This window comes from Notechis scutatus, chromosome 2 (genome assembly GCF_049901735.1).
Source record: "Notechis scutatus isolate UNSWTSFEM ecotype Mainland chromosome 2, rNotScu1.2, whole genome shotgun sequence".
In the NCBI taxonomy this organism is placed as follows: Eukaryota; Metazoa; Chordata; class Lepidosauria; order Squamata; family Elapidae; genus Notechis; species Notechis scutatus.
Window position 1 is genome coordinate 79,331,003 of NC_142010.1, and position 20,813 is coordinate 79,351,815.

At 36.7% G+C, this 20,813-nt stretch overlaps 1 protein-coding gene across 2 annotated transcripts in view; it reads left to right on the forward strand.

Moving 5' to 3' along the window:
- Nucleotides 1-20,293, forward strand: part of KLHL3 (kelch like family member 3) — a 48,849-nt gene extending 28,556 nt beyond the window's left edge. For both annotated transcript variants that reach the window (XM_026686900.2, XM_026686908.2), the window contains exons 6-15: nucleotides 21-130; nucleotides 2,206-2,322; nucleotides 4,847-4,996; nucleotides 5,923-6,040; nucleotides 8,304-8,501; nucleotides 9,259-9,360; nucleotides 10,084-10,212; nucleotides 11,473-11,613; nucleotides 12,809-12,952; nucleotides 15,101-20,293. In XM_026686900.2, the coding sequence (XP_026542685.1) occupies nucleotides 21-130; nucleotides 2,206-2,322; nucleotides 4,847-4,996; nucleotides 5,923-6,040; nucleotides 8,304-8,501; nucleotides 9,259-9,360; nucleotides 10,084-10,212; nucleotides 11,473-11,613; nucleotides 12,809-12,952; nucleotides 15,101-15,129 (1,238 nt within the window). In that variant the 3' untranslated portion in view covers nucleotides 15,130-20,293. The remainder of the gene's footprint in view (nucleotides 1-20; nucleotides 131-2,205; nucleotides 2,323-4,846; nucleotides 4,997-5,922; nucleotides 6,041-8,303; nucleotides 8,502-9,258; nucleotides 9,361-10,083; nucleotides 10,213-11,472; nucleotides 11,614-12,808; nucleotides 12,953-15,100) is intronic.
- Nucleotides 20,294-20,813: the final 520 nt, after the last annotated feature.

Here is a 20,813-nt window from a genome sequence, read left to right on the forward strand (position 1 = left end):
TTTCCAATTCTTTGGAACAGAGCAGCATTTTCCTGAAGTGATGCTTGGTGAAGAATTTCTTAGCCTAAGCTTGGACCAGGTTTGCAGCTTGATATCAAGCGACAAGCTCACAGTGTCATCAGAGGAAAAGGTATTCTTGATTTGTGTCTTCTGTAATATGGAAATAGAGCCTGACTGTGTAGACAGAGGAGAAAAAGAAAGATCTGAGCGTTCAGAGAAATGACAGCTTTCGCTAGCTGTCATATGGATATGAACATAAATATTCTTCTTTGAGAAGAGCCTCCCCTGAAGTTTCCAAAGCACAGATATGCTGCCATAAATAGGGAGTGATGTTTTTTTAGGTATTTGGATCTCAAGCTAATTAAGGTTTTAAAGACTGGCACATTTATGTTCAGAAGCGTCTGCAAATGATGCTGTCCAGAAATAAAAGAGAAACGGAATAAACTCCAGCAGGCTTTGAAAGTCTCTAACTTAAAAAAAAATCCAGTGTGCCTAAAGGTAGAAGACTTCTATGATGAGGAAAGGGATATACCAAAATGGCCACTAATGAAGCTGAAAAAATTAGAAAGCATACAGATCAAGGCTCACAATTTAAAACATTGCTAAATGAGTATTTGATTAACCTTTTGTAGAAAGTATAACAAGCTGGATGGAATGCAATTAGTGTCACTTGCAATTTAATGTCCCATTTCTAATTTACACTGGCTGAAGGATTCAGTTTTTTTAAGTGGCACAAGTGTACAAATGTGTGCAAGAGCATCAGCACCTTTAACCTGGACATCTCACTGGCGAGTTTTTCCTATCGCACATTCATTAAATGAAGCTTCTTTTTTCATTAACGTTCTTTCTGATGCTGTCAGATGATAGGTTCCTATCATAGCTTGGAGGTTCCTTATCAGGTACAACTCCCTGTATTGAAAGAAATTTGCAGTTGCTGGTGATTGGATGATTTCAACACAAACCAAGATTTGATATGTACAATTGTTATAGATATTTGATTACATTTGTGAACTAGACTATTTGATTTTCTTTCTCTAACTCTCATCTGTTCTAAACTAAAAAGTAGAATTTCCAATGGCTGGTATACATCTTTGTTCATTTCATAGAACTCCGTGATTTTTCCATGCTCCTTTTGTATTGCCTGCTGTCACATACTGTATACTCTAGTATCCTCTTTCCTATTATCTTTTAGAACACTATAAGTCATGCAGAATACCCCAAACAGGCACATTAAGTACAACTTCCAAGCACATTTTTATTCTAATGATGAAATCAAAATATGAATATGTATTACTTATGATTATTATTACATTCATTGTCAAGAGTACAACATGTATACAATGAGATTGGCTGAGCCTCCCTTCGTACACAACCCCCTCCCGCCCCACAAACACAACTCACAGTGAGAACAGAAGTCCCTAACCCAGTCCCAATCTTATTACACTATGTGACCTTGTTGCACAACGCTCTGGCCTTATGATCCCAATTAGGCCCAAAATTTCCATTGCTAAGCAAGACAGTTGTTAGGTGAGTTTGTTCCACTTTTCTTGCCACAGTTGTTAAGTGAATCACTGCAGTTGTTAAGTTAGTAACATGCTTATTAAGTCAATCTGGCTTTCCCATTGAGTTTGCTTGTCAGAAGGTCTCAAACGACGACCACATAATGCTGGAACACTGCAGCTGTCACACATATAAGCCAGTTGCCAAATGTCCAAATTTTGGTCGCGTGGCCATGGGGCTGCTGCAATAGCCATAAGTGTGAAAAATGGTCACAAGTCACTTCTTCAATGTTGTTGTTAACTGCAAATAGTCATTAAACAAATAACTGCTGTAAGTCAAGGCCTACTTGTATTGCCCTTGAGGTTTTAAATTAGATTCAGAATGCTAACAGTTATAATGTGTACTTATTGCACGTGAAAACAAATTGAGATCTCTCTGAACTGGAAGTGTGCTACACAATTTGAAATCTAACTGTGCAAGGTATGGCTTATTTAAATGACTGTATTTTCATCCTGCGCACGATCACCTTTCCCCCCCTGGATTTATAAATCTTATAATGTCACTATCCTTCTTTCTTTTAAAAAGTGCTTAACTCGTTTCTGCGGACTTAATGTTACATAATTGATGAAATCACTGCTTCCAAATTTGGGTTCTGTAATGGCAAATTAGGTCTCTTTTAGGCAAAACAAGTTTTGCTGTTTGCAGGTCTTTGAAGCTGTCATTTCGTGGATAAATTATGACAAAGAATCTCGCTTGGAACACATGGCAAAACTGATGGAGCATGTTCGTCTTCCTCTCTTGCCCAGAGACTATCTTGTACAGGTTAGTAGTCATCAGATCTTTGCACAATTAAAAATATTACAAGCTCCAGGTGCTTCTTTATGACTTGACATCCATTCATCTATCTCCCTTAGGAATCAGAATCTCTGTAGCCTTCCAATGCTTTTTTCACACAGAGGCTTGGTTGGATAGAACAGGGATTTCATTTATCTACAATAAATGGTGCAAGAAAGGCTGCCATTTGGTATTCTAACAATACACAAATTTGGAATTTTTAAAACCAACTTCATGTAGGATAGGGTTTTTTTTAGTGGTGTAATCACTGAGAGATCATTTAGGGCAGGGGTGTCAAAATGGATTTCTTGATGGGCTGGATTAGCATTGTAGTTTTCCTCCACGGGCTGGCCTGGGATGTGGGGAGGAGACGGGCTAGCCGGCCTCCAGTAGCACCCTGCTGGCCACAGCGAGGCATGGGGGGCTGTGGGTGGCCCCTGTGTGCCCCGTTTTTGGCCTGGACAGCCTCCTGCAGCACCCTGCCAGTCAAAACAGGGCACAGGGGGCAGTGAGTGGCCCCTGCACGCTCCATTTTCGCTAGCAGAGGCACTGCTGATCAGTCCTATTTCCAGGCTGGTCCCGCGGGCCACATCTAAACAGCCCATGGGCCGAATCTGACCCACGGGCCTTGAGTTTGACACCCTTGATTTAAGGTAAAGGTGTAGCCATGTGCTGATGATAATTATTTCTACATCTCCACCTCTGGCTGAAGATGAGAGGTTATCAAGATTCAGTTCTAGCAAGCTGAAGTAGCTGTGGACTTAGAACTTAAGCATTGAATAAGGTTGTGCTCCCATTCAAAACTCACCCATAATCTGGCAGGTCCTCTTGGATTCATGGCTCTTTCTTCAAGAGCAGGTGGAGTCCATGACATAACTCCATCCTATGAACCAATTGTAGCCATTTGTGGATTGAGATATTTTGAGGACTCTTATGCCATTTGATATTGGGACTGTCATAATTTGATTTAGATGCACCAGGCTAGAAAGTGGGAGATGGTGAATTCTAGTCCTACCTTGATCATGAAAGACAGCTTTGGGCCAGTCACACACACTCAACCCAGCTCACCTGACAGAGGTGGTTGTTGTGGGGAAAATAGGAAGAGAAAGATGTGTTAGATATGTCCGCTGCCTTGAGGCATTTGTAAAAACAATAAAGGCGGAATACAAATAAATAAATGCAGTAGTCTGAGTAGTAATGGGCAGTAGCTGGTTGTTCCTCCTTTAAGAGCTGTACCTGTTGCCATTGGGCTTTCCAAAACTTTTTATACCTTAGAATTTTCATTTCTACTTTGTTTTGGTGGAAGTTTCCTGTTATTAAGACCAAGTTGGGGAAGCTTGCTGTAGATTCTGGTTCCAGAAGTGTACTGTTTTGGAGTGACATAGAGGCTCAAATACCTCTATGCATGTATGAATGTACAGCATGTTACTATTATTCGTGCTGCTGCTAGTTGCTTTTCAGAGAAAAAAAAATCCAAGAGAACGTATAGAATATGATAATACAGATTTTAATGTTATTTATTAACATTGAACAAGTTAATCTTTTCCCAAAATTTGAAAGCAAACGCTGTTAAAAAAATTAAGATCAAGCGCACCAACGTGCCTACCGTCCCTGTCCTATTGTTTCTCTTATTCTTCTTTTATTTTTCTTATATGTACCCATTTCATGTATTCACAACTATGTATACACTTATACTTATTATCTTGTAAACAATTGGCAAATCAAATAAATAAAAATAAATAAATAAATAAATAAATAAATTAAACTTTGAGATCTTCCTAAAGACCCGTAGAGGTACTGTTTGAGTAACTTCCAATATAGGAGTATAATAATAATAGAAATAATAATAATAATAATAATAATAATAATAATAATAATAATAATAATAATAATAATAATAATAATAATAACAATAACAATAACAATAATAATAATAATAATATGGTTATCTCGTCTGCTGTGTATACTGTCATTTTTGTCTACAGCTGCAGCTTACAATTTCATAAATAGTCATTGCACAGTTTATTTAGGTAGTCTTAGGATTTGGAAGGTAATTCAGATCTTTCCTAGTGTGCACAATTTGGCTTTACATGCCTTTTCCCCCCCTCTTGTCCAAAATCTCTTGTGTATACCCATTGCAATATTGTCCTTAGCAACTGTTAAGATGTGTGGACATCAAATCCCAGAATTTCCTAGGGTGGGATTTGAAGTCCACATATCTTAAAGTTGCTGAGGTTGGCAAACACTTAATGAGATAAGATTGTAGCACAATTTCATACATAGAATATGCATCAGTGCTAACTTGAAAATAGAAGTAATGCAACGAATGACATATGGAAATCACTTAATGAACTAGATGTTAAATAGGCAGAATGGCCTATAGCTTCGTACTGTTACATCTAAATCCTTTGAAACAGATCCAGCAAACTTCTCTTGGAGTGTATTTTTTAATATTTACACCTATGTTCATTAGTGAAATGCAGCCATTGTGCTAACCTGTTTTGACATTTAGACAGTTGAAGAAGAAGCTTTAATCAAGAATAATAATACATGTAAAGACTTCCTCATTGAAGCCATGAAATATCACTTACTTCCTCTGGATCAGAGACAGCTGATAAAAAATCCTAGAACCAAACCAAGGACGCCAGTCAGTCTGCCAAAGGTAAATAATGTTTTCTTGTTGAAAAATTCAATTTTAATTAAGAATTATAATATATACAACAAACACTGGCAGTGATTCCAGCCCAAGTGTAAAAATATGTTGGCATTGTATTCCAGTAATTAACACCTTTTCTACCCAAATAATTTTTCTATTTAGTATTGATTCAGACTTACCCTAAGTAATTTAGAATATGTTTTACCTATTATAGGATAGGTACAGTGCAAAGAAATCACAAAGGAGAGAATTACATATAATCTTCCTATAGATGTAATTGGATGACCACGAATATCAGTTCAGATTAAGCAACTTGTGGAGGAATTGTTTAGTTTGGGGCAAATGTGAATTTTTGAACTTTTTTTGTTAGGTGTATTATTTATTTCTTTGATTTCTATAGTATCTATCTCAACAAGTGACTTACATAAGAATGCAAACAAATATTAAACAGATTTAAAATGTGGAAATATTGTTTTTATTAGAGCTTGATTTCATTCTGTCTTTTTTCACAGTCTAAGTTCATGTGTGTTAAAACTACTCTCTTCTGATGTTAATCACCATTGCCAGGCATTCATAGAATTGTCATATGTTTCCAGGCTGTTAACGAAAACCTGTGTTTTAGATTCTAAATTACTGGCCTTTTACAAAGCAATATAGTTTATTAAGCCAAAGTGTAGAGGCCTCATCCAAAGAAAACAGCAACAATTTTCTGGCTATACTTTTAATTTTAATATTTTGCATATGTCAAATTTGCATGCTTCTATTATAAAACATTTTTTCTGGAGCATTTTTTTTACTCCATTTAATGTGCTCATCTGTTTTGGGAGGTAAGTTTAAGAATTCTATTTTCTAAATGTGTATTTCTGTTGAAAAGGCCACAATTCTATGGGATTTTTTTTTGTTACAATAATTACCTTTTCTTTCTCACCAAGATAATGATTGTGGTGGGTGGGCAGGCACCAAAAGCCATTCGAAGTGTAGAGTGTTATGACTTTGAGGAGGAGCGATGGGATCAGATCGCTGAACTTCCTTCTCGGAGATGCAGAGCAGGTAAATTTTGTTCTTTATAACTGTCTTAATCACTATTTAAAAATTATTTGTTCTATTATTTATATATTCGGCCACCTATAAGTAGTTATGTAATATATCCATCACCTTACTGCCTTTCTGAGTAAGCAATATTATGCAAAGTACAGAAAAATGGTAAATTTTGTAAGAAAAGAAATTGGACACAAGACAACAAGACAAACAGCTTATTCATGTTTCTTACAAATGTACCACTTGAACCTGCTTCATATTTAGTCTACCTTCAATCAATATTGATTCATTGATTCATTCTATCTGTTTTACAGACTTCTTAAATAAGCAATTCTCAGTGCATTCAACTTCTATGTTGTTCATGACACATCTAGTGATTGTTTATAATAAAACGATTTGCTCATATAGATAGCAATTATTGCTTTTATCAACAACCTGCATACTACCTACACCTTTACCACTAGCATTTGCACATCTTAAAATGTCTGTCTTTATTTCCCCATAATTAGCATGTGAGGCACACAGATTCATTACCTCACAGTAGTGTTTTAATTTTGACTTCATGTTCTGTAAAGATAGAACACAGCTATCAGTAAATGTAAGCTTTACATTTGGTATCTTACTTTCTGAGATTTATCAGTCAGCCCCAGAGTGGATGGAAGCCTCTTCGTTCTGGAATTGAAAATCTTCTGTGACTGAAAATCCTGCTTGGATTTCAGTGGGGAGTTTTTTCATCCAGCCCCAGAGTCAAGAGGCTTGCTTGTTATCTCTGGGGGCCGGCTGAAAACGCTGCTCATGGAGTCCAGGCTTCTGGTCATAGCCACCTTGAACAGTTTCATTTTACAAAAAGCCAAGTTGCAAAGCCAGGCCCAAAGGTTCCAGTCCATTCTTAAAAAATAAAACCAGTAGTGTTTTATCTATTTATTTAAAGAATGTATGTGACTGCTCACCTTAACTAAATAATTCTGGGCAAGTAACAAAACAAATTCATAAATGACACATTTATGTGAAATACTTCAAAGCAATAGCAATAGGAGTTAGACATATAGTGCCTCATAGTGCTTTTACAGTACTCTGAGTGATTTACATTGTTAGCAATTGCCCCCAACAATCTGGGTCCTCATTTTACCAATCTTGAAAGGATGGAAGGCTAAGTCAAGCTTGAGTCTTGTCAGAATCGAACTCCAGGCTATGGGCAGAGTTTGCATGCAATACTGCATTCTAACCACTCTCGACACCAGGGCTCCATAACATAATTATCTAATTAAAAATAACTTTATAGCACAGAACACAACAAAACACACAAAGTAGGTTTCACTAACATCCTGGCCTCAGTGCCTGAAATTTGCCAGATCTTCTGGACCATCCAGACTTTGGTGGAAGGCGGTTCCATAGGACGAGTGCTGTGACAGGGAAGCCATTTGGATCCCACTGGATGACATTGGTTCCTAGAAGGGACACTGACTGTGCCAGGTCTGATGGGACAGGCAGAAGCCAGGGGAAACAGTGAGTTTTGCAAGTAACCTTCCCTTGAGCCATGCAGGGCATTAAAGGTGAAAAGCAGCACTTTGAAATGCCCTTGGGAATCAGTGCAGTTCATTAGCAATGGTATTATGTGAGCATATCCACATACCCCTGTGGCAAGCCCCAGATTGCACATGCTGCTGCTTTCTGGACTAGTCCTGGATAATCACCTATTTGATGAGGGTATGCTTTCCAAACTTGCCTGCTGCTCTCCCCCCCTCCCCATCCAATTTTGAGAATCACTGTAATGAACATTAATAATAATTAGAATTGAATTAGTCTCTGCTAATAAGTTCTTGATAAGTACATTGCAGCAGCTGCTAAAAGCTATTTAATACACTGCGCTAAAATCTTGCTGAGTGTAACCAACACATATGCAATTGCAGACACTTGTACATCATTCAAGGAAAATTCATCAGAAATTACAGGTGCTTATTGAGACTACTTGGGGTCCAGTCCAGGTTTATATTTGTATAATATTTGAAATAACTCATACTGGTTGTTATCAAAGGTGTCTGGTGGATTATACCTATTGAATATAGATCATGTCAATGCTAAAAGCTGCCAGAAATTGATAACACAAAGGTTAATGTAGTGAATCATGCAATCAGAAGCTGTTAGATGAACAGACGCTCTCTTGTATTATTATTATTTTTTAATGTTGGAATGTAAGAAGTTGGAATAAGAGTTTTGTGGTAGGCCAAGGTTGCTTTGCTTAAACCTTTGCTCTCTTTTCATTTATTTTTAACAGGAGTAGTATTCATGGCAGGCAAAGTCTACGCGGTGGGAGGTTTCAATGGTTCCTTGCGTGTTCGGACGGTCGATGTGTATGATGCAGTGAAAGATCAGTGGACGTCTATAGCTAGTATGCAAGAAAGACGAAGCACTTTAGGAGCTGCTGTGCTCAATGAGCTCCTGTATGCTGTTGGTGGATTTGATGGAAGTACTGGTAAGTTGATGCACAAAAGCCAGCCCCAATGGGAAAATATTCTTTATTCTTAAGAATTTCTTTATTATTATTATTATTATTATTATTATTATTATTATTATTATTATTACCTTTATTGTCAGAGTACAACATATGTACAATGAGATTGGCTGAGCCTTCCTTAGTGCCTCCCCCAAACAGAACTCACAGTGAGGACAAAAGTCCCTAACCCAGTCCCAGACTGGAGTAAGTTCCTCTGTTCATAAATACAGACTTTGGCATTCTATACCTATCTCCGTGATGCCCCCATTTATTTTAATAATAATGATCTCTCAGGAAAATGGATGGAGCTGAAGCCTAATTTTTGAGGATGGTTAATTTTGGCATGCCCGTGGGAAGAAAAACTAAGTGTTTACTTAAGAAAATTCATTACTTCAAATTGCCACCATAATGTAGTTAATCAGATTCTACAAAAGCCCTCCAGTGAGCTTCTCTTCCCTTTGAGGAAGTGGTTTTAGAATGCCCTGTTAAGCATAGATCAATAATAAGAACTGGGATGTTATTCTCAGGGGTGGCTTCTTATTGCAAAAGCTCGTGATGATTGCAATAGGTAAGGATAGCGTTAATGCCTGAAAAAAGAAGAAGCTTCCTCGTTAGCAAAGGAGCTCTGGCTTGCTTCCTCCCCTTTGTTTGCCTGAAGGGAAATGATCATTATGAGATGAATTCTGTGATAGGATAACAGTGTTATGCGTTTCCCCTTTTCATGTTTTCAAACTAGGTCTGGCATCTGTGGAGGCTTATAATTATAAGGTCAATGAATGGTTTTTTGTGGCGCCTATGAACACAAGAAGAAGCAGTGTTGGAGTTGGAGTTGTAGAGGGTAAGAATTTTGTTTTGAAGTCACTCATATTTTATTTACAGTGATGCAACATTGCAACTACCAATATCACAAAATCACATTCAGCCAATTAAACGAGTCTGAGGATCCTAGATGATTTTCTGTAAATACATCTCTGCTGTTCTGTAAGTACAAATGTGTCTGAAAACTTAGTTGGTCACATTTTCCCTATTCCCATATTTTCTTCTTATTAAGAGGGGCATATATTTTTTTAAATTTCCTGTTCTGGAAAGAAATCAAGAAATTAGTGAAGGAAAGAGTTACTGAATTGGTTAATATGTATCATATAGGTAGTCCTCAACTTAAAACCATTCATTCAGAAACTATTTAAAGTTACAATAGCACTGAATGAGGAGAGCTTAAGGTCCTTAAGGGGCTTAAGAGTTTCGTCCGATTTTAAAGTGTTGGTAACTAATAATGCTTCCAATCTCCACTTTATAATAAGGAAAAAACTCTGAAATGATTGCTGCTTGTAGCTGGAGCTTTTAAAAAGCTTCTTGCTTTATAAGAGTTTCCCATTGCCTTGATATTTCATTGGAAATGCCTAATAGAAACATAACTACTGCCACCAAATTTGTAGATCTTCAACAAGCTTACGTCCGTTATGTGATAATCAGATGAGCAGTGATTAAAAACTGGTTTTTAAATGTTCACTATATATTTTCCTTTAATTGATCCTGTTGACGGCTGATGCTGACATTTTAGGTAAACTATACGCTGTTGGTGGATATGATGGAGCATCACGTCAGTGCCTTAGTACTGTGGAGCAGTATAATCCATCTACAAATGAATGGTCTTACGTTTCTGATATGAGTACTCGGCGCAGTGGTGCAGGTATTCTATTCCAAATCATCATTATTTATTTAATTAAAGTGTTAGACTTCTGCAACATATGCCAATATTTCTTTTTATGTTGTTTTTTCTCAGTTCTTTGTGTCAACCTCCTTATGGCCAGGTTGATAGGCATTCAAGTCAAAGCAGATAATCTCATAACGGGCTGGAGTAGATAAATAGGGACCATCTAAAGAAAAGAACTAGCATTGACTAGCAAGTTGAAATGTCCAGTGGACTTAGTTTATAAACAACTGTCATGATTATTGATGACTAGCCTGAAGTCTGCTTCAGATTGACAATTCAATCTAGACAGTATTAGGTTCTGGTAGTAGCCAAGACTGACATATTGACACTGGATGTGGAATATTTATAGCTACAGCTATTCCTTTTCATAAATGCCCTTACAGATGTCATGAACATGATTAGAACATAGAAGTGACTTGTGTACTTGCCTCATGGCTAAGGCTGCTTCCAGAGAGTTGATTTTTTAAAAAAATATTACTTTCACTTTTCCATGGTACACATAATGAAATAGATTACTAAGGGAAAACTTCTAGTTGGCCGCTGTGGGAAGCACAGCACTTGCTGGCTATAACATCTCTTAATGCTTAAAAATAGTTTTAAAAAGACAAGTTGTCATGTTGTTCTGTCTCTTACTTCCTCCTGGATTGGAAACATCGGCCCACTTTTGAGAGCGTTTGAACAAGTTCCTACCTCATCCTTCAAAATGCCTAACATGACCCCCAAAGAAAGAAAAATAAAAGAAAAAAGAACCTAGAAATATCAATTCCCAGGGGCTGGAAAAGGGTGCTAGGTAGTCTCAGGTTTTCTCCCCATTGTAGGGCGATTTTGTCATCCTTTCAAAGTGGATCAGTCAAGAAAACCAAAGTTATGAATACTATTTTTATTATAAAGGTACAATTTACAGAATCTTGCAAGCCTGTATATGTTCCCACTTCCCTCCCTTTATCTTTATGTTAATTAGAGAGGATTAAGTCAAATGCTTTCTCAGATTACATTTTTGCCCTGGGCTCAAGATTTATTTTATCTGACCATTGGTTTGACTGTGGCTTTTCCTCCTGTTCCTCATGGTTATTCTTTCTGCCTCTTACAAACTCTCAATTTTGGATAATAGCTACCCCCAGTGGATACTGTACTGTTTAGCGCTGTCAGGGCTATGCTCTTGGCACAGCGATTTATCATCCCTGACTGGAAGTCGATTTACAATAGATCCTGAAGTTCCCCTGTTTGGCTTTTTAGGGGTTGGTGTTCTTAGTGGCCAGCTATTTGCTACTGGAGGGCATGACGGTCCTTTGGTGAGGAAAAGCGTGGAAGTGTATGACCCTGGAACAAATACATGGAAACAAGTAGCAGATATGAATATGTGCAGAAGAAATGCAGGTATTTTCCTCAAATTTCTATATCACTGTTCAGGTGTAAACAAAGCAGTTGAGGGAAATATTAATACCAAGGAGATACAATAATAAATGTGTGAGTCTTTAAAGCACTGTAGCATTTTTAGTTACTTTAGTAATAAAAAGGTCATGATGTCTTTATTTTAAATTAATGTTTGATTAAGTCTACATATTTTAAGTCCAGCAGATTTGAAAATATTAGTAGAATCACTGTCAAATAAATGCAGACCATTAATACCCTTTTAAATTACAGGTTTTTATATCTTGGATTTGTAAAGAAATAAAATAATAACACACACACACAGAGAATATTTTAAATATTAAAATATTTTAAAATCACAGTTTACTTTTATAAATGTTAGGATAGTCTACAAGAGGTACAACTTAAATAGTGATAGAACTATGGAAATTACAGTAAAATGTAATTGAAAAGCACATGTAAGAGTTTGGTAAGAGAAGGGATAAAACTACAAGAATAAATATATTTATTTTAAAGGTTTTCTAGTTATCTGAAATTTGACACTTCTGCCAGGCCCCAGAACAAGCATTTTAAATAGGGTATACTTGCTTATTTTTAATTAATTAAATGTTAAACATAAGGGGGATATAGTTCAATTCATATTTATTGCAGAATGGATGCCATGGCTAACAAATGAGTAACATGGGGCTTCATTCTGTATTTATTTATTTAATTCAATTCCAAGGCCCTATTTCTATTCTTAATAATTCTGGGCAGTTGACAGAAGAGCGGAAAATATATATAGGCTTTTGCTAATAGTTTGTTATTTTAGTTTGTTTTTGCAATTAGGAATGACTAGAATTATATAGATTACTATTGAGATCTCATAAGTAACAAGAATTTTTAGATCCATTTTTCATTGTTATTATTTTTCATTTTTATTAAGGATTACAAACACTACTATTAGTTGTCATCATTTGTTATGCATGAGGGCAGGTGGGCTTTTCATAAATAATGTCTTCTTAATGGTTAGAAAAAAAGAGAAAAAAGGATACAAGCAGAAACCACTAGTATGACTGATAAAATGTGTGTGATTTCAGTAAATTGAGAAATAACAGGTGTTAATAATAAAAATCAATGTTAAATTTGCCCTTCTGTCTTGCCATGACAGCAGCCTATAAAATTAGGACTTCTGATTGTACTATTTTTGTTTTCTCTGTAGGTGTGTGTTCAGTGAATGGACTTCTTTATGTAGTTGGGGGAGATGATGGCTCTTGCAATTTGGCCTCTGTAGAATACTATAATCCTGTCACTGACAAATGGACACTATTACCAAGCAACATGAGCACTGGAAGAAGTTATGCAGGTAAGCAGTGTATTGGTCTAGACAGGCATAGAAATGATAGGCAAGTTGATTATATGTTGCTTAACTTCCTGCTATGGCTCTTGTTGAGTATTGTTGATAATTTTTCTTAACTGAATCTGGTAGGATCCCAGATCTTTGCTACGTGTTTGTCTTCATTAGATTTACCCATTGACGAAATAGCATTGTGCCAATGGCATGTATGTAACTATGTAATCTCCACTAACAGGTATATTAAATTGTTCTGGGTAGCCTTATACTTAACTTCTCAATGACATGATTTCTAACTGGGTGGAATGATGCATCAGATGGCACCAATTTTTGAACCAAGGTACTTTAGAAAGCTAATTTACATCATGAGTCCAAAATCTGGGACTCATGACAGCTGAGGGAATGAAACGTGGGAAAGCTGTGGCTCCTTCAGTGCTATTGGCTGCTGTTCTTCATTTTCTTCATGATCTTCATTTTCAACATTAAGTGACAGTTTCCCAGTCAGTCCCGCAATCCCTGTCTCCCTCCCACACACAGCAGCAGGCATTTATCTATCCACTAGAAAAGGAAGGAACAGGGAGGAAGGAACTCCCGTGCACATTTTCTGGCCCATGCCACCTACTTGTGCACTTCCCCAATCTGTGCCAGCCCTGATCCATGCCAACCCCATACACCATCCCTGACCAGCATGTGCCTTGCCAGACCCATGTGTATCCCTACAAACCTACACCATTCCATGCCTGTCCTGTGTGCTGACCTATGCAGCACCTCTTGGGTATATCACACACCCTTCATATGGCACCTCTTGTGCCATATGCCATGTCTTATTTGCACACATCCCACATGCTCCCTTCCCTCCCTCACTGAGCATCAGCCACTTACCTGCCTACTGGCCTTTCACAGTCTCACCTGGTTCATACAGAAAATCTTGGAGATTCTATCTCTCAAAATAGACAGAAGGAAGAGACCATTAAGACAGGCTCTAGAAAATGCTTTCAAAACTCAGGATAAGTACATGATCTTTTGACCTTTCAAGTCAATCGTTTTGGGAAAGGCTCTGTCAGAGCACATGACCTATACCATTTGACCTATAATTGTTCAATAATATTAATAAGAGCCCAGTTGAAGTATACTAAATGAAAATGACAAACCAAACTATAGCTTTTGACTTTCAGCAGCTCAGTTTCTGTGTCAGAATATATTAGGGACACATCCACGAATAAAATAAAAGACATCAGAAAAAGACTGCGCTTTTTCAAAGGAATTGAAGTTAGACTAAAAAAAGATTCCCCCCCCCCACCAAAAAAAAAATGATATTAAAAAAGACAGTCTGTAGTTTTTCAAAGAGGATGAAGTTAAATAAAGCTCTAATTGTACCCCATGTGGTAATTACATGATGGCAATTGGAATGAATAATAATTTGATGACAGCTGGAATAAAATTCTCTCTCTGCATCCACTAAAACTGCTGGGGTGCTTTTGGGGCCATGGAGAAGGTGTAATTCATTGTAGAGGCTTGAAAAATATCTCCCACAATTTTTAAAACATCTCAACTACACAATGTCTTTAGACACAATGAAAAGTATGTTTAGAATCATTTACTGTTTGAGTCTGTTACTAACACGTGGAGATGTTTCTCAAGCCTTTACAATGAATTACAACTTCTCCATGATCCCAAAAGACTATATTTTTCTATTTTTATTAAAAATGCAAATTCTCAATTAAAACACAATGTATTTTTTTTCTTAGCAGTAACAGTATAATAGAGTTGGCAGCGACCTTGCAAAGCCAAGGTGGCCAATCACTGAACAAATGGTCATAAGTCGAGAACTACCTGTATGGTCATTTGTATTGTTTTTCATTTACCATTTTATAACCAAACAGTGTATTTCTTAAAGGGACTGAGTTAGCAATTTCTCATACACTTTCTAGTAAATTACTCGGTGATTAATTTAACAACTGTGACAATTTTTGCTGATTACTTCAGGACAGGGTACAATATTATCCTTTCAGTCAATAATAGCTCCCATTATTGACTTCATATGTGAAAGATTCACTAGTTGAAGGCTCAAGATCTTGAACGTTTCTATGAAGTGAAAATTAGTCTCTAATCAACTTGAATGGAATACATTGAGTACCGATTTACTTTTCTCCCTTGCAGGTGTAGCTGTGATCCATAAACCATTGTGACACCCGTTTGTGTGAATGCAACGCAAGGAATGATGTCTGTCTGGTTGTGTTTTGGAAGACACTGGGGATTTTTAATTGCCATACTAACATTGCACTTCTAGCCTGACAAGCATATACTAAGAGCATCCCTTTCTTCTCAACATGCCACTGCTGGGAACAAATTCCAGAAATAAGGTGTTGCTTATTTTGTGGGTGTTCTGTTCTTTTTTTGTGTGAGCTGTTTTATGTACAGCCAGGATTGAGATTGAAGTGAGTTTCTCAAGAAAGAAGAAATGCTTCTCTACAGCTTGTGACTGGGAGAAACTTTTTTAAAAGAATTCTTTACTACTGACAGTGAATTAAGTATTAGACATAATTTTTTACTTGGTTACAAATACTTAATTACACCTGTAGAAACTAGAAATTTCAAAATACCCAAAAACTGTCTGGGAAGCAGTCCGGAAGTTTATTTGCTTGTATTGTAACCAATCTGTGTACATATCCTATTTGACTACTGTAAATTTCTAATTTTGGGTGCTGTATGATTTTTCTCTTGACACAAAAACCCAATTTATCAAATTGGCTTGATGAGCCAAGTAGTGTGTTTCTCTGAACTTCAAATGCCCAAACACCAGAAACACTATTGAAATGCAATGTTCTCCTGCTTTTTGAACAGACATTTTTTTCCTCAAGGTTGACTTTGGTGAAGTGGAGTGATGGGGGAATGTAATATATTCGTTGGCAACAATTGAAAAACTAATCAGAAAAAGCAAGCTGAACCTGCAGTCTGTTTTTGGTACTGTGATATTGTGTCATCTTCAACAGTGTAGAATGATCAAATATCTAAATTCCAGGAACTTTGCAACTTTTACGATGATTTGGGGATTTCAGGTGGGACCATAAGCCACTTGAGGAACAGAACCAGTAATATGCTGGGATGATAAGGTACTGCCAAGTACAAGGGCAGAGGGAATTTGGGATGAGGTTTTCTGTGGAAATGCATCTTCAGAAGACCAAAGGGGGATATTAAGAAGACTGGAACAATCATCTAGGAAATCCCAGCTAAGCTTTGATTAGAAGGAACTGGATTCCTGCATATACCTTTCATGCATTTGACCATACATCATCAGTGGCCCAAGATATTTAGAACTTTTAAGTGTCCTTTACTTCATCATTGTTTAACTCTTCTAGCTAGAGCTGTCCTTCTAAATGTTATCCATACGTTTGCTGTTCTATGTGTAAAAAAAAAAGTTATTTGGAATTAATTTATTCTAAAAATGGAAAGGTAAGTGACTTCTCAGAATAGGGAAAATGTCCAGTTGTACAAATCGATCTGTATGCAATCCCATTCTAGCTATTTTTTTTAAATCAAAACTACCACCACATGGAAAATAATTCTGATGTCAAAATATATTCTTATTTGCTTCCATTTTTTGAGTCAGGTAACATCCCCAAAGCACCTATTTCCCTATTCTCCACTATCTTTTTCTTGAATACATTTTCTGTTTTATTTTGATTTAAGAAAAGCATTTAACTCATTTGTCTTGCTTTTAGTTTTCCTGTCACTTAAAGCAACTGTGAAACATTAGTGAAGCAGAAAATGCAATTGAACATAATTTTCAGTAAAGTTTCTAAAGGCAAGACTGGGTTTTTTTAAATAAGCGATTTCTTCTTTTAAAAACAAACTCTTTACATCTAACAGTTCCTTTTTGTATATTGGCAGAGAGGGTTATAGTACCAAAGGGTAAGAATGCACACAGAACAATCCTAGCTACTGTTTAAAACTCTTCAAGCAGTAAACTGATTATTGTCTGTTTAACACCTATTTTAAGGTAAAATATATGGCATTTTCTTTATTTGTCTTTCTTCCTTTTTACTAAGGTTGCCTGTCACTAAGGAATTGTCTTTCCAAAGCGGGAACAATAAATACATTGCATCAATTGCATTTTCTATACCGAGTTTGAGAGTGAATAAAATACAGCTTCCTTTTCTCCACATAGGAGTTCCATCCAAGAGCCATTGAATATGGACATCCTGTGGCAAATCTCTAGTCCTTCTGAGGAAGATTTGGGAATGCTGTGGAGATTTTGATAGGGCTTAGCCAGGCCTGGCTTGGATGTTTATTGCTGAGCAATAAATGAGTTGAGTTGACATAGTTTGTTTGGCTAAAAGCAAACAAGTCACATCCTGCCTGAAAGTTAAACTTGAACTAGGACTTTGCATGTGATGGTAGTAAATAACATTTAATGCTTTATAAACAAATAGACATGGAACAGGACTTAAACTTCATATTTTTCCCTCACTACCCACACAAACCTCCCTAGAAGATCTACTGGACACCATAGTTTTTGCTCAAAAATCTCTAGGATGATGTCTGAGTATAAACCCTGTCATCCTCATTGGGCAATCATCTGGGTATGGTTCTGTTAATCCTGCTTGTAGCACATGTGAATCACTTAACAGGTGAGAAATGCTTCCAGTAATCTGCACATGAAGACCACAGTACGCAAATCAGTCACGGCTTTGAAATACAATGAGATTGTTTTTCTTCGTTTTTACTCTGTGATGCTAAGATGCCGTATTTACCTCATTTGATGATGCAAGTATGTCTACAAATGTATATGCACTAAAATCCAACTTCTTCTCAAAGCTATATGCATGCTACATTCCACCACTGATAGGCACTGTATTTTGCTGTCTAGCTCTACTATAAAGTGGCCCCTAGGTTCCCATGTGACAAGCTGGGGTGGGGGAATTAGAAACTTGTGTGGTGGCTGTTCATAAATGGCATTGGTTTCAGCTAAGAGCCACTTATCACTAGCAAATGGTATGTGTCACTCTTCTGTGGGTAAACTTGCAGGGTTAATGCAAGTCAAGTGACCTCATTTCTCAGCTATGCAATATTAATAATTGTGACACAACAACCAGCTGCAATTGCCCTTTCAAAGCGCTTTTGAAATAACTTTCATTTGCACCATGCCAACTCTGAGCCGCAGCTTTTCAAAGATTGCCTTTTTATAGGGCTTGGAAATACAGCTTTAGAGCTGGCAAATTTAAATGTAATTATTTTTGTAAGATAATTCTTAATGAGTTCTTGGCTCTCTTTTGATATTGGTGGCAATTATGATTAGTGTCTAATCCTTACACCATGGGCCCAATTCTCACCAGCCATTTATTTATGATGGCTTATGGAAAGGACACAATCCTGCTCAATGTTAATTAACAGTGGACTGTTACCTCTATATTAGTAAGATTCTGAACTAAGGCACACAGCTATGCCCACATGTTTATTGGCTTTTTTTTAAAAAAGAAATAATTTGGCTTCAACTTGTACATCAGGATTGCTTTATTTTTCTCTTCGGTTTTCTAGTAACAGTGTGCTCTGCAACTCAATACTAAAATCACATTTAGAAGTGAAGTCTCTCTCATCCAAAAGCTGACTCATTTCATTGTGAAATGATCTTCCATAAATCCGGGTTATAGATGCAAAAGTTAAAAACCAATGCAAAAGACTGTTTTTAGGTCTGTGCTCAACATATGCTCCTAAACATAGTGCAGATTTTCCTTCTTGGAAGCTTCTGGCAGAGAATCCCCTCCCCCTCCCCCCTCCCAGTATTTTAAAGGAAATCTGTATGTTGCCAACTAAATTAGCATGGATATACTATTAATTTGCTCATTTCCAATTGCTGTTGCAGTTTATTAGATAGTACATAACGGGCTGCAAATATCCAGAGTTTTCATGTGTCTTTTGCCATCTAGTTGCTGCCTGGACATTTTTTTTTTTAAACCAGAGATCAATGAACTGCCCAATTCCATTGATGTTTCAAACTTAAGCATTTCAGCAATTGAGATTTGCAACCAGCTTATTGGACAAGCTTATGTCCAGATGTTAAAGCACAAAGTACTACTGTATTTAAAATGAATTCTCAATAGACCCTAACTAACATTGCATGATTAAGCAGTAAAAAGGAAATTATTTTTATTTTTTGCACTATATGTATATTGAAGACTTTGGATATTATTTACCTTTTCAATCAAAGGAATGCACGTGTCCACTACTTTAACGGGCTTGTTTCCTGTTTATGGGTAGGAATCAAGACTTACTTGAAGGCACTAAAAAGAGACACCTTTTAAAAGAATTAACATTTGGTGCATAACTGAATTAACAGATTATGATAATATAAAGGGGCAGATTGCTAGTAACTCTTGCATAATATTTGTTTCTGAAAACATGAAATGATTACTTTTGGTTGAATTTCAGGTATTTAAAGATTGTCTTTTGCCAATCCAGTTTCCAATTAGATTCCATAGTTTGTTCCTAAATTAGTACTCCAAGTTAGAGTTTAATCCTGGATTATGGATAGATGATGATTTGTTGCCATGCAAAATCAGGAGGGAGTCTGTAAGTGTCAACCCTGAAGCTAGCCTGACTGAAGGCATTTTGTCTGCTGCTGGTGCTTAATAATGGTTTGGTTAAGGATGACATTTGAATGTGCTCAATATGTGATAAGTATATGATAAGAATCCAAAACACTCTTTTTTCCCCAATATCCTAAATTATTTTATTTTTCTGTGTGGTAGCAATAAACTCTTAAGATGTTTAATTTATAAATATGATGTTTAAGATATAGTTTAAGAATAACAGAAGAGCAAAGCTTTTTTTTATTTAAAAAAAAAACTAGACTGAGATAAAATGTAGCTGTGATCCTGTACTATTTACAGTCCAATCCTTTGCATGTTTACTCAGAAGCAGGTTTTACTTTACTGAAACGAGAGGTGTCAAATTTGTATTGTCACGCCGGTGTCACATGATGTATTGCAACTCCCCCCCTCCTTTGCTAAGCTGGGCGTGGGAAACGCATGATGCATCCAGCCTGCAGGCCATTAGTTTTGACAGCCCTGCTGTAAACAATAGGAGTTCAATCTAAATAAACCTGTGCAAGATTGCAGCTGTAATTAGTTTAATGAGTTTTCCCCTTCAATCATACTGCCCATGATATTGATTTGATAACTCTTTATACCTGATTACTGCTGTGGGAGTAACTGGTTGGTAGTGCGATTCTATTTCCCCCCCTTGCCTTTCTTTCAGCTTCAAAACTTCATTAAAATGTTAACTTGTCAACAGGAAGTTATATGTATTTTCCAGCACATTGAATTTTGGTTGAATAAAGTTGAGCAAATGAAACTGATCTTGTATTTCTTCTGATCCTGTCAAGGATTTCAGTGAGAGAAAATGTGGTGTGGGAGTGTATTCCCCCCCCCCCCCACCAATGATGAAGCTTCAATACTATCTTTTTCTGCATTCATGCAATTACAATATATGCACATTATAACTTAGCTAGCTGTATGATTAAAAAGTCAGCCTTGTTGTTTCAGATAGTGTAGAGTTGTAATTGCAGGAATGTTCCAATCTCGGATGGCAAACCTCAGATAAAGAATGTTTCCAAGCAAATACAACTCAGGCAAACAAAGTCACTAATCTATGGATAAAGGAGGATTAGAGAGGGGAAGTAGACATATGTTAGACTTTAACTAGAGATAATTAATTGTATGGATTACTGTACTAAACAGTAACGAAAGTTAAGCAGTAACCAAAGTTAACCAATGATGGAGGATAACTAAAAATGTATATAAATGCAAGACTATACTCCAATAAAGATCATCATAATTCAGTTGTTCATGATCAAACAACTCAACTGCCTCGT